The 14312-nt window shown below is 34.3% G+C and overlaps 1 protein-coding gene across 3 annotated transcripts in view; it reads right to left on the reverse strand.

Moving 5' to 3' along the window:
• Positions 1 to 14312, reverse strand: part of CSMD3 (CUB and Sushi multiple domains 3) — a 760009-nt gene that overhangs the window by 309417 nt on the left and 436280 nt on the right. For all 3 annotated transcript variants that reach the window (XM_075706425.1, XM_075706424.1, XM_075706423.1), the window contains 2 exons: positions 7673 to 7811; positions 2399 to 2586 (listed from right to left, as the gene is read on the reverse strand). In XM_075706425.1, coding sequence (XP_075562540.1) covers positions 2399 to 2586; positions 7673 to 7811 — 327 coding nt within the window. The remainder of the gene's footprint in view (positions 1 to 2398; positions 2587 to 7672; positions 7812 to 14312) is intronic.

Below are 14312 nucleotides of genomic sequence, written 5' to 3' on the forward strand. Positions count from 1 at the left end.
AAAATAAAAACATATAAAAGAATTCAGCTTTCAATAGGATATTTGAGGATAGAAATGCTGATTAGAGGACCATTAATCATTATTATTATCCAGAAAAGTGAAATCAGGATTGAGCTGTACTGGATAATATAAGACGATGAAGCAGTAAGAATTAAACAAAAATAAAATTAATACTAGATGTCTGTATATAAACAGAGGATGTTAAGCAACTACTGAAAATGGTTTATTTTGTGTAAAAATTGTAAAGATGTGTATTTTCAATGTTCTCTGATAGTATAAATTTAACTTTCATCTTCACTAGTGTAAAGAGAACTATGGGGTGGGGATCAATTTTAGAAAAAAAGGATTTTATAATGAAATTGAAGAATTCTTTTCTAATGAAACTTCAGATTTCCTTTCCAACTTTATTTAACGGAAACAGTTTAATATAAGGATATTTGTGATAAGTGCAGCTTTCTTCTTTTTGCTGTTCACATTCCCAAAGTAAAATTTCTACCATTAACATTATTCATTTAGCCAATCATTTTAAGAATTTAGTGGCCTCTGCTTGCAATATTAATCTAGTTCTCCTGATGTGTAAGGATAGCCATCCTTCGAACTTCAGAATGGATAATAACTTAAAAAAATCATCACCTCTTCACAATGCAGAATATGACACAAATGGAAGTATGTGGGTGAAGACTAGGACAGTAAAGAATTTTGGAAAAATAATAGATTTTTTTTGTGATAAACAGCCAGAGCTTGACATTCACTGGAGTTCAAATCAGCCCAAATTTTAACTGGCAAAGTCACCTTCACATATATTTTATTTAATATCATTATCATTAGTGGTCAGAAATAGTGAAAATGTTCAAAAATAATGTAAAAAATTAAGAACATCTGAAAAATTGCTTGGTGGTATTTCCAACAAGTAGGAGTATGAAACAGAAATGGATAGATAAAAATCACCTTTACTAAGCAAACTAGACAGTGATTACAGAAAAAATTATTTCACGTGAAAATATGACATATTACAACAACAAGGTGTATTTAGAAACACAAAAATTAAATAACATGATAATATATCAAGTTATATGAATTTTAAGAATTTATAAAGTATAAAATCTTACAGATACTTTCTGCAATGTAGTTTATATGACTGTAATAAGGGAAAAAGAATACTTCTATACATCAGAATAAATCACATATGCAGGTTTTTAGATCCCTAAAAATCCATAATCAAGCAATTCCATAGCTTGATTTTCAGCTCATTAGTGTAAACTGAATTTCCCATTACCTTCAGTTAGAACTGCAGGCACATCAATCAGGACAGTAATTCAGGTATTTGCTTAGATTTTCATAATCTTCCTGATCTTATGCAGTTTTAGAACCATAGAGTAATAGAATCATTTAGGTTGGAAAAGACATTTAAGATCAAGTCCAACCATTAACCTAACACTACCAAGTCCACCACTAAACCATATCCCTGGAGTGCTACATCTACATGTCTTTTACATACCTCCAGGGATGGGGACTCACCAACTTCCCTGGGCTGTCTGTTCCAATGCTTGACAACCCTTTCTGTGAAGAAATTTTTCCTAATATCAAATCGAAACCTTCCCTGGCACAACTTGAGACCATTTCCTGTCATCTTATCACTAACTACTTGGGAGAAGAGACCAACACCCACCTCACTACAACCTCCTTTCAGGTAGTTGTAGAGAGCAATAAGGTCTCCCCTCAGCCTCCTCTTCTCCAGGCTAAACAACCCCAGCTCCCTCAGCCGCTCCTCATAAGGCCTGTGCTCCAGACCCTTCACCAGCTTTGTTGCCCTTCTCTGGACACGCTCCAGCACCTCAATGTCTTTCTTGTAGTGAGGGGCCCAAAACTGGACACAGTATTCCAGGTGTGGCCTCAGCAGTTCCAAGTACAAAGGGACAATCACTTCTATAGTCCTGCTAGTCACATTATTTCTGATACAAGCCAGGATGCTATTAGCCACCTTGACCACCTGGGCACACTGCTGGCTCATGTTCAGCTGGCTGTCGACCAACACCCCCAGGTCCTTTTTGGCCAGGCAGCTTTCCAGCCACTCTTCCCCAAGCCTGTAGCGTTGTGTTTTACACACACAAAAATGCATTGTATAAAAGAAAAGAATAACAAGACACAACATCCAGAAGAAAGGCATTTGCTTCCCATTCCTATCTTCTGATTCTTAAAGCATGGGCCAGTACAGCAATAACATTAAATTGTAAGTGATATTACTGGTTATCCTTTTTGCAGTTTAACATCACTAAATCTTTCTCAATTTGAGAAATAACAGGAATTTACCAAAGATGTCACCTGTGCACTTTTATGTATTTATGGCTAGGATATGCATTTATTGGGAAATCAAATAATAAAATTCAAAATTACTTACTTTCATAGTGAATCTTGAATCCATTGTTAGAACGACTGTTGTCAGTTGTAAAGAGAAGATAAATGAAATTACTACTGCTAAACAGAAATTGTGGGACCTGTGTACCATTGTAAGATCCCAGAAGTGGAGATAATAAATTTGGTCCATCATGAACTTCCAAAACATCATAATTGAGTTCTGTCTGAAATCTGGAGTTGAGGAAACACACAGAGGCATAAATACAAGAAGCAGTTAAAACAAATTCAATAAATCCATACAAAGTAAACCATATTTTAAAAATATACTCCCTTCCTGATCATATTCTTTAATTATTTCTCCACATATCTATTTTACAATATCAATATAATAGTACTAATTATCCTATATAATTAATTCAATAGTCAAATTTCAAGTTAGTGCCTTAGTAAGATGAGAAATAAGTTTAAACTCCTTGAGCCGGTTTGTATTACAGGAAACAAAAGCCAGAAACACATAGTTTGTTAGCAAAGCTTAATATTACTTGCATATACTATTTTATAGAAGAAAATTATTTTTCTTTTTTGGAAAAAATAAGCAAATTATATAGAGGATATGTTGATACATTCTTTTATCATATCCATTCTATTTGGCACAAATATCATCAAGGTACTTTATATTATCAAAGAATCATACTCTGAGTGCCTACCCTTAAAATCATCTATAAGCAGAGATAAAATTACTTAAGTCTGCTCTGAGACTCCTGTGGCTTTGTGCCAGCTGAGGTTAAGTCCAAGGTAGTGGCAGAAGTTATGGCCAAAAAAAATTAAAAATCCTATTTAGAAAGCAGTATAAAGCAAAATGCCAAGGAAAAACTGAGTGTGACAGTGCTACTATAATCTCCTTGCTTGTCTTGTTTTAGATGGTATCAGCAAGCCCAAACACCTGTCTGGTATTTTGACAGTGGATTCTCTTTTTCTTGCTATGACAGACCTTACATCAATCACACTGCTTTAATGGACTCCCTGATGGATTATTAAAAAACCCTTTTAGAATTAAAAAGAAACAATTAACAGCAGGATCCTACAAGGAACCTTCAGATATTCCTAATTCTCTCTCTGATTCATTTAGATGTCTAATTCAACTTCATGAAATCCATTCAAGGCACTGCATGACTAATGACAACGTACTGAAGAACTTTATATTTCAGTATTTATGCCCCATGAGTCTGAGCCTAAAGATCTAAAGGAGTCTGGTGAAAGATGAGAAGCCAAATTAAACATCCAAAACATGTTTTCTTTTATCCATGTCCCACTCCTGTGAAATAATATAGAAAAGAGCACAGAAATAAATCAGGAGTTACAGAAATGAAGCAGGATAAACCTAGAAGCAGAACTGAAAATTTGGTTTTTTTGCTAGTTCCCACATGAACTCACAATGATATGTTGTTAAAAAGCTTGTAGGCAATAAATTGCTTTTTCCAGTACTTGTTTTTCCCACTAATTCATACAAAATGGAAACAATATTGGAAACAGATTGTTTAGTCTTGCTCTGCTTTCTTAGTTCCTTTATCAAAAGCATACTTAAGACAGAAAGTGTAAAAAGGCATTAACCTCATAAATGCAAAGCAACTATCAGGCCAGTCAAGACGTGATGAAATTAAGTTGAGTCTCCAAAGACTTAACAGAAATTCTCTCATTAGTACTTGTTGCTCAAAGAGTACATGCAATACCACAAACAGCAGAAAAATAAGTAGATGAAAAAAAATGAGTAAGCACCTAAGAAAACCTAAGTGAAGACAGTTTTGTAGCGAGACGAGCTGAAAGAAATTTGAAGATGGGATTATGTACAATGCCTTTGCTTGGTCATTTGGGTCATAAAAGTGATCAACTTAAATTTAATTTATAAGGTTTGTACTTATATAATCTTTTCCTTGATTACATTTCCTCTTGATGATCAATTTATCTGATATATTTATATATCACCTGGTTATTCCCTGGTGTGATGAAACAGTAGGGATTTATAGGAAACTGAATAAAAATTACTTTATGTCATGTAAGAACACTCCAATGTTCTTTCCTACTTAACTAGTCACTGTTCCTAAATTAACCTGGATGGCTTCATTACTCTGTGAGGTCTATTCTTATGGAGGATGCACAAAATGCATTCAAGCAGATAGGAGTAAAACAAACTTTAATGCAGGAGGTGACACACACTTTTTTAATCTTATTTGAACAGATAAAGCTGGTTTAATATTTACAACATGCATCTTTGTTCCTAAGAGACACCCTGTCAACTCAACGCGGTGCCAGGATATGAGTAGAATATCCTGCTGCACAGTGTATACTCATTAGTCAAATGTGACTAGTACTCCAATCAGTAGTTTACTGATTAACACCCCTAGTATTTAAATACTCATAATTAGGCTTTGTGATAAACACTTCATTACAATGAAGAATGGCACTTGCATTTCTCAATTCTATCATTTCAATTCAGCCTAAAACGTTACTTATTTAAAACAAAAATCCAACAGATTATCTATCATAGCTATGCCTGTACAACAGGAGTAAACTCTTTAGAGTATATGTGCATAATCATAAAACAAAATATGAAAAAGTTATTATGAAACCTCTGAAAACACAAAGATTAATAGTTATTATTATTCACTTTGTCTGTAGATCTCTTTCTTTTCTCCTGTTTCTGGCTCCTTGGCACAGGAACACTTTAGCATACAATAATAGGATGCAGTACCTCACACATACAGTGTCATAAGAGAGAAGCCATAGGAAGACTGGAAGATGGGAGATTAAAAGGAAATAAACTACTGTGCAAGTGATAAACTGATGTAACATTAAGGTGTCACTCTGCATGACATGTGTATTAGTAAGAACTGTTCCCTTCCTCTTAGAAAATCCAAAAAGAAAGGAGGTAAAGGTTCTAGACATGCACTATAAATGTTTTACCCTGACTGAGAAACTGAAAAAAAAATCTTTCAAATAACTACACATATCGTGGAAGTCTTAATATTTGCACCAAAAAAGGCTAGACAAAGTATTTCTCTTTGTTTTTCAGGACAAAGTTCTTTAACTGGGCAAAATATAAGTTTATTTTTTTAATCAAATGGAAAAGACTTTTGGCTGTAGTTGTAAATGTATATATTTCAACAAAATTAACCTTCTGTCTTAAGAAAGTCCAACTGAAGATTTGCAAACAGAAGGAGCAGAACAAGAACAGTCTGACTAGAATGAGTCTTCAAGAAGCAGCTAATGTATTAATATCTCAGGATGCAAATTTTAAATTATGTGAAAAACAATAAAGTCTAAGTAAAAAACCCTAACATTAGTAGTTTACAAAATATTTTCTTCACACTATGAAGATTTGTTTCATTATTTGTTTTATGTAATAACTTGTTATTTACATCCCAACGTAATTATATAAGTGCATTTGTGTGAACATATATAGATGTATTTTTACATGTATTCCTGCACAGAAACACATTAGCATACACACGCTATACATATTAGGCCTGTCTGGATTTACCTTGCTACATGTGAGTAATATGCATATCGGTCCAATTTATGGCAAGCAAGAAGAGTGTCATGAATGAGCAGCAATGGAAAAAGAAGTGTCATAATGTCATAATGAGATTAGAGTATAAAGAAGGTAGGACCTTCCTCTGTGATCTGAAGAAACCACATCATGTTTTTATTGCTCTTACCTACAAGAGTGATAGAGGTTGTGCAATTTATGACGAGGCGTTAATGCATTACAAACAAAAAATATACACAAGAGACTGTCAAATTTAATGAAACAGTTGCAAAGGAAGAAAATCCAGCTGACATAGAATTTTTCAAATAAAAAGGCAAATGCTTTTCACTTTGAAATGACTATCCAAATCAAATGTTTAGTTGAAAATGAAATGATGAATTAAAAATAAATTATTGGAAATTATATTTTTCTTTTCAAAAACTTAAGTTAATGGAAGTTCCAAAATTTTTATTTTTCATTTTAATTTACAAGATAATGAAGAAAACTAACAATTTTCTTTTAATTTTGAACTACTATGGGTTTGATTAATTTCTGCAAGATGGAGTTATGCACTTTTCTTTTGTATTTTAATTAGCAAGGATTTGGTAAAGTTTCATTTTAAGTTGATGTACAGCACTAGCAATTTTGGAAGACTAGCTTTCATTTAATGTTAAGGATGGGAAATACCTTTGAAGTGTCCATATTACTTGTCCTCTGATTGCATATAAAGTCATGTGAACACTTTATTACAGTGCAAACTACAGTACTAGAAAAATGTTTTAAACAATCTTATCACAATCAGAAATTTTGCTAAGAGTAGGTAATTTTCATACCCTGCTAAAAAAAAAACCAAACAAAACCCAGCCTTCTGAACCATATTAAAATGAAGTGGTATTTTTTCTTTCAAGTTGAGTGTGACCGGGAGTAGTCAAAATTTACGGCATAAATAGCAATTGAAAAGTACTTGCATGATATTTGTGTGCTATAACTTTGATCATCAAAGGCCTAGAACATCATCTAACTTTATTAATATTTACAATTTAAGAATTACAATTTACAATTACAATACAAGAATTTAAAACATCCTTGAATATATGTAGAACACATAATATTTTTTTTAATTACATTTGCTTTTTTGCTTTCTCATAAAGAGCTTAAATGAAATGCCCATGTCTTGCTACGATGAGAAATTTAAGGTTCTCAGTACATTTTAATCCTTGGAATCAGGAAGGGACCTAAGTAACAGGCACTACTGTAGGAAAAGTGGAATGCTGCAGTAATTTGGGGAAACTGGAATTCTATCCTGAGAGCACACAGTCCTTTCACAAAAACAGATCAGCTGATTTGATAATTAAATATTCACAGTTGATAAAAATATGAATGCATTTAATTCAGTTTTCACAGTTGATTCAGATTTTCAGAGCTGAAGATTTCACAGATTTGAGAGAAAAAAATTGCTTCATAAGTATAATTCATCATAGCAACATCATTACAAGCAAGTCAAACACGCTAATCTTTAAAAACAGACAAAATTTTTAACTGGGCCAGACAGGCTTAAATATATGCAAGAGGGTAGGAATTTCAAAAGCTTTTCAGTGCATCAAAATAGAAATTGCACTAAAGATAAATTTTATGCTCTGAATGCACTAAGGTGTTTTTGGAAAATCCTACCTGATAATACAATTGCTTGATTTTAGGCATAGTGCAAATTAATGTTATGACAGAGCTAATAAACTTCTGCTTCTGGGTAAAAACTGAAAAATATTAAATAAGAAAAATATTAGCCAAGACCTTTCAAATGTAATTTTGATAGAGTGTCCTGGTTCAGCTTCTATCACCCATTCACAATTCAAGGAATCTTTATAATACCCTGGCCAGCCTGGAGAGAGGATTACTCCACTGGGAGATGAAAAATGCCCACCACATGGAGCTAAAAATGAAACAAAGAGAAAGTTATAATAGCAGTTATTATATGTTATTCACAATTATCACTTTCAATATAGGACATCTGTACCAAACAAATTAAAAAAATCCAGTTGCAGGAAGATTCAACAAGGCTTCAAAACTGACAGACTCTGTGGGGTTCAGAATTAGATGGAGACAACCTAATTAAAACCTTAAAAAGATAAACTGTTCAATAAGTTCTGACAAAGCTTTTTGTACTGTACTCTTACTGCTACAATCTATTTTCCTGTAATAAAGGACATACAACAAAACATAGTGTTTAAAAAGTGTCATTACTGCTGCTTTTAATTGTGAACAGAGATTTGAAAAATTTGCAAAAGTTTCAGCTGAGTATCAAGGTAGAAACTAATGAATTGTTATTTTAGCTTTGACAGGAATCCACTGTCATACCACATACATTTTGCTTGTCATGTTGGCAGTTCAAATTCTTGATTCATGAAGAAGACATACTTACCATTCTTGCAAGATTAATTGATATTTTTGAAGTATTTGGCAAATATATATTAAATACTCCAATATATACATCTGCAAGCAGAATTACTAGAAATAACATGTAGTTATTCTCTCAGAGATAGTGAATAAATATAAGCCAGGAAAACTGTATAAAAACATAATTGAAACCAGAGTTGTTGATAATCATATTTAAAGTTTTCATATGGGTTAATGACACATTAATTACAGGAATAATCTCCACAGCTGTAGGTATTACAAAGATGTAGAGCATTTTGTCGATAACAATTCTTCTTAAATAGTTGGAGAGAATCTGGTACAGAATGAGGGAAGTTTCCAGTAGCTGATCAGTGTCAAGACAAGTAGTCATAGGGCAGAATAGAGATTTTCAGGAGCAATAATTATGTTTAACTGATGCTGATACTGGCTATGGAGAGTGCTAGTCTATCCCAAAGATGGTATAATCTCACAGGTGGGAAGAGTAAGAAACATTAAGACCAATACTGCTAAAGGACAGATCTTTTAGGTTCAAGTCTTGCCAAGCCTTGTGCAGGTTTCTAATTTCATGCATGAATGCAAACCCATTATATCTGATGGATCTACATGTGTATGTAAAGTCAAGTGTATGTGTCATCAGACTTTTGTGAGATCACCTTCTCCTCAGTGGTATGGATGGGTGAGCAAAAAACCGTCAGAGTGCTAGCATGTTTTTATTTATTTGTTCTCAGTAGGAGATTGATATTCCCTAAATAAAGAAATTAATTCACACAATTATCTTGAATTCTAGACATCTAGGAAATGCAGTAATTCCATCACTAGAAGTATTAACATTTTTAAAATAGGTAACAAATCATAATGTTTTTCTAGCAATTTAAAATATCTAAGACATCTTATGAATTTAGCGCATATTCCGTGTGGTAAATTGAACGTATATTGCTCAGCACAAGTATAAACATGTGCAAAAGACCATATCTATGTATCTTTCTATATGTGTATTGTGCATATATATGTGAAAATACTAAACAAACCTATAAAGACAAATATACAAGTCTCCTTGATCAACAGGAGACAAGATAGAAGAGCAGCTGATCTCTGAATATACTTTCCCTTAGAAGAATAAGATATAGTTTCCTTGAGTTACAATGTTACATATCAAATAACTAATTCCAATTAGTTATTCCTGGGACAAAATAATTTGTAAAATACTTGGCTCTAATCTAAACTTTTTCATTCACTGAAGTGCTTGCAAATTGCGGCTACTTCAGTAAAAACTGTCGAAAGTAGGGACATTTAGTAACTTGGGTTTTTAAATTGTTATTATTTTTATTATTTTAACTAAAATGGATTACCTAGAATCTTAAGTATAGAAGAGGGAATTAGGAGTAATACTATAAAAAAAAGCGCTTTTTCACAGTTGCTCTGAGTTGTGTGAATGAGCATTACTTGCAACCTTATGGAGAGACCTAATCAAGATTTCTTTGATGAAAATAAAAGGTGATAAGGACCTGATAAGGTGTTAAGCCCTATCGTAAAGAAAAATAAAGTTAAGAAAGATATAATAGTATAAGAGTTGATTTTCACTAGGCTACCTCAACAGCAGAAACATATAAAGCCTTATTTAGTGTACCAGATTATAATTTAGAACCTGTGAAATGTAAGCTATATGTTATTAATTTTCTGCAACAAATATGTTTTGCATGATGGTCAACAAAGCAGCATTTAAAAGAGGAAAGCATTACATAGAGCATGCTCTTAAACTGGTGACCACAGTCGTAAATGATGAGCAGTCTACAGTTTCTTTATTTTCAGGAATTGCTGACTGGTTTATGGCAAATTAAATCTTCAGCATGTCTTAGCTATTGAATTCAAACTTTGCATTAAAACTCATTTTTCTGTCATAAATCTTTTTGATCAGATCTATTTATATGTCCTCTGTGTGAGGCAAAGAAGAAAACAAGCAACATACATTTCAGTGCCTTACACAAGCAGGCAGAAGCAAAATTCATTGCTTCCCCAAAATGTCAGCCATGAAGAAGTAGGTAGCAACTTTTGTGGACAGTGCTAAAGCACACAAAGCAGACAGTAAAATAGAACCATTTACATCACTCTCTTTGCCATTACCATCTGTTGTGTGGTACAGATGTGCACTGATGCAACCTGGATGAGAACAGAGATATATTTGTCAGAGAGTTCTCAACAACACTGTATCAAGCACTGGATATTCCTTATTCTAGACAAAGTCCTAATAAAATTAACCATTTTTTCTGTGTTATATAAATAAGAATTGAACTAACTTGATAAGAGGGTTCTCGATGTTCAGCTTAAGAAGGTTGTCAAGCAATAGTCTTATGTGTCATTATATCTCCTCATTGAGGAAAACATGGTTTTCAGGGGACTTAAAACTATTATTTACTCTTTTATAGCGTTTATATTTCCACAAAATGTTCTGGCCATACCAATTCCACTCCTGGAATGAGGGCACTGTATTATGGAGAGCAGAACTTTTTAACACTAGTGAGATGTAAAAGGTATCAATGAGCAGATTCTAAGTTGCAAACTGCAGTAGAAAGCATTAGGATTGGGTGCCTTAGACTAGGTGAGCTTCTCAGGATCTGAACCCTTAGGGACTAAACATGTTTTCTAAAGGAAAATCTTACAGGACAGTTTTTTTCTTTTTTTTTCATTTTTGAACATATTTGGTTTTAGTTTTATGACACATTTCTAAACAAATTCACGAAACAACCCTGGGTTTCACCAAACTTCAAAGTTCATACATAGCTGACATAACCAAGCTGGAAATGCTCCCGTGTATTCAATTTTGTAAAGTGAAGAATGAGTTTTCTTTGTTTCTTTGCCAGGCTCAATAGACACATACACATATTTATGTACATTGTAGGCATCTATTTGTAGACAAAGATTTTTTTTTTTTTTCTTAACATTTTCTTTTATTGTTGAATAAAACCTCTTAGTAAAGCACTGAAAGTCAGTTATACTCTATGTGCATGTATTTTGTAACTATCCGAATGCAACAATTACTTGTCACTTACTTCTAAAAAAATGCAAAACTTTTGGCCTGTTACCAAAATACTTCAATATTCACTTCCAAAGCAAATAAGATCTGTCAGGAGACCTTCTGAAGATGATGAGAGATGAATGGATTGAAAGCAGTTCTGCAGAGAAGGACTTGGGATATTGGTGGATGAAAAATTGGACATGAGCTGGCAATGTGTGCTTGCAGCCCAGAAAGCCAATCATATCCTGGGCTGTGGAAAAAGAAGCATGGCTAGCAGTTGAAGGGAGGTGATTTTTCCCCTCTGCCCTGCTCATGTCAGACCCCACCTGGAGTACTGCATCCAGCTATGTGGTCCCCAGCACAAGAAGGAAAGGGACCTGTTAGAGTAGGTTAAGAGGGCCACAAAAATGATCAGAGGCCTGGAGCACGTTTTCTGTGAAGAAAGGCTGAGAGAGTTGGGGCTGTCCAGCCTGGAGAAAAGCAAGCTCCAGGGGGACCTTATAATGGCCTTTCAATATTTAAAGGGGGCTTACAAGAAAGACACAGACAGACGTATCAGCCACTCTTCACAGTTAGGTGGTGTAGCAAACTCGATGAGGGTGGTGTACACTGCCCCATCACCAATATAACAATTTATGTATTTAATTATCAGAAAACACTCAATTTTTTTTGATTACTAGTATCATGTAAGTATCCATTTAGACAGAGAGCAGAAGCATCTTACTTTTCAGGAAGAGAAAGCTGCACCATAAAGTTTCATAACACCACTGTACCGGTGGACATTATGCATAGAAGGGTATGCAATGAAAATAAATGAGCTACATTGTATATCACAACGAAGTTGGAAAGGTCTTACTGTACTGTTGACAAGCATGTGTCTCTACTAAAAGTTGTGTGACATATACAGCCTTTTCCCCCAAAGGCATGGCTATTTCTTAAATTTCTATATTTTTTTCACCTAATACCATCTGCAAAGCATATTGGTTGCTCATTTTGACAAAGCAGCACAGTACATATCATTGTCTATATTATTCTGGACCTCTCTATTACAAAAATAGATTAATTTTGCTCTCTTTGACACACCTTCAAATTGAAGATCATGAATTATCATACATTTGTCTGATCTTCATTTTTCTCAGGAGATTATCAAGCTCCTATGTTAAAATGATGAACTGTTGTAAAGAGGTATTTTATAATTTTAAGAACATAATAACCCATCTTTCTCCTACTGTGTGGGAAAAAAAGTTTCTAAAAGCTATATAAAGTTCAGAACTCAATATGTTGCAAACATTTATAAATATGCAGATTTTTTTTTCCTCACTGATTGATTTAAAATAGTATTTCTCACCTTTTATTTAAAAGTCAAGTCCCTTTGTCATACTACCTTCAGCAAACAGTAGCAGTCAAACAATAAGGTATTTAAACTCATATTCACGTCAGCAAACAGAAGGTTAAGTTTACAGCATTCATCATCCTTACATTTTATTGTATATAACCACTTATACATATTCATAATACATATGGAACCTATAAACTACAAAATATATAAACAAGAATAGGAATACCAGATGGTTTTACTCTGAGCCAGTATACTACCATAGTTGGAATAGTACAAAGCTCCATTTTCTCCCCAAATTTACATGAAACTGTTAAAGATTATCTTTGGAAAACAAAAAAGTAACTCTCTTACAAAAACACTCCTGTGAATATTACATTAAAAATAATGCACATTATAAGATTGTCTAAATTCAGAGTAATTTCTCTTTGTATTTGGGATCTGACAATAATAGAGTGTCTTGCCGTTGTTTTTTATTTTTAAAAGAAAATCTTTCTTACTCTTCCTCTGTTAGGGTTCTTCCTGATGTCCTCAGTGCAAGATTCAGTAGAAATTTTTATTTGACTTTCACCATCACATGCTGATTTCCTAGACCCAGGAGTCCTTCTCTTCAGAATAGCTTAGTGACTGGGCTTATCTTAGAGAGCCTTGTTTTTTAGAAAATAAAACTATCCAGTCATCTTGCCAAAGGATTGTTTCCCTGACCTTTTTACACTGATTTGCAATCCCTGTTCTTTCTTGCAGTTCTATTTGATGGTTGCCTGGCAGATTCATGCCTACTAACAGTGTGTTAAAACCAAAACACTAGAAATCAACATAACTAGAGGTTGTCATCAACCAGAATCTCTTTGTCAAACACAGGTCTATGCCAAATACTGAAAGCCAATCTTAGCCTGATCTAAGATTTCTCACAAAGTTGTTTCTATTTATTTCTTTGTATAGTAACATGCAGGGGTTGGGGCAGGAAATTTCCATACGTGAGTATGAAGAAAGCTTTGAGGATGACAGGCTAATCAGTGAACATCTTGTAGATTCATAGTTTTAGACCGTTTTTAAGATCTTATCACCCATGCTACAGAACAGCAGGATATTAAGCATTACAGGAGTTATGCAGGAAGACCAAGATTAGAGCTGCAGCACAGGTACAATAACATAATATTACAAGAAATTATGGGAAAATCCTCCATATAAACCTCACACAGGAAGGATGAAAGGCACAAGGACAGGAATCTCAAATTCAAAAGCATCAGGGAACAGCAAAAGCAGGGCTGCTCCACTAGAGAAGAGAAGCCAGGAGCCAAGAATGATCACACGCACACACAGGCAGAGATAGTGCCCTCACTGGCAGAGCATCATCCAACTGCACCTCAGCAAAGTGAACAGGACTGGATTGGTAACAGAAAAAGGGTTCTGGTGACAGCCAAGTGACCATCAGATGAATGCAATTTGATAGGTTAGATCTGAGGTCAAACCAGGAAGTCCCGTGAGCGTGTTGAGATTGGCAGAGAATAGGGCTGGTGTTGCTGGGACAGGGACCGGCAACCCCAGGCTGAGTTGAAATGGCATCCTGGGCCACGGACAGGGCTGGGAGGAAGCCCCAGCAGAGGCTGGGCAGGATTGCCCTGAAAAATGAGTGCGCTGACTGTGAGGGACAAAATGGCTGAACA

Source organism: Pelecanus crispus, chromosome 2 (assembly GCF_030463565.1).
Source record: "Pelecanus crispus isolate bPelCri1 chromosome 2, bPelCri1.pri, whole genome shotgun sequence".
Taxonomy (NCBI): domain Eukaryota; kingdom Metazoa; phylum Chordata; class Aves; order Pelecaniformes; family Pelecanidae; genus Pelecanus; species Pelecanus crispus.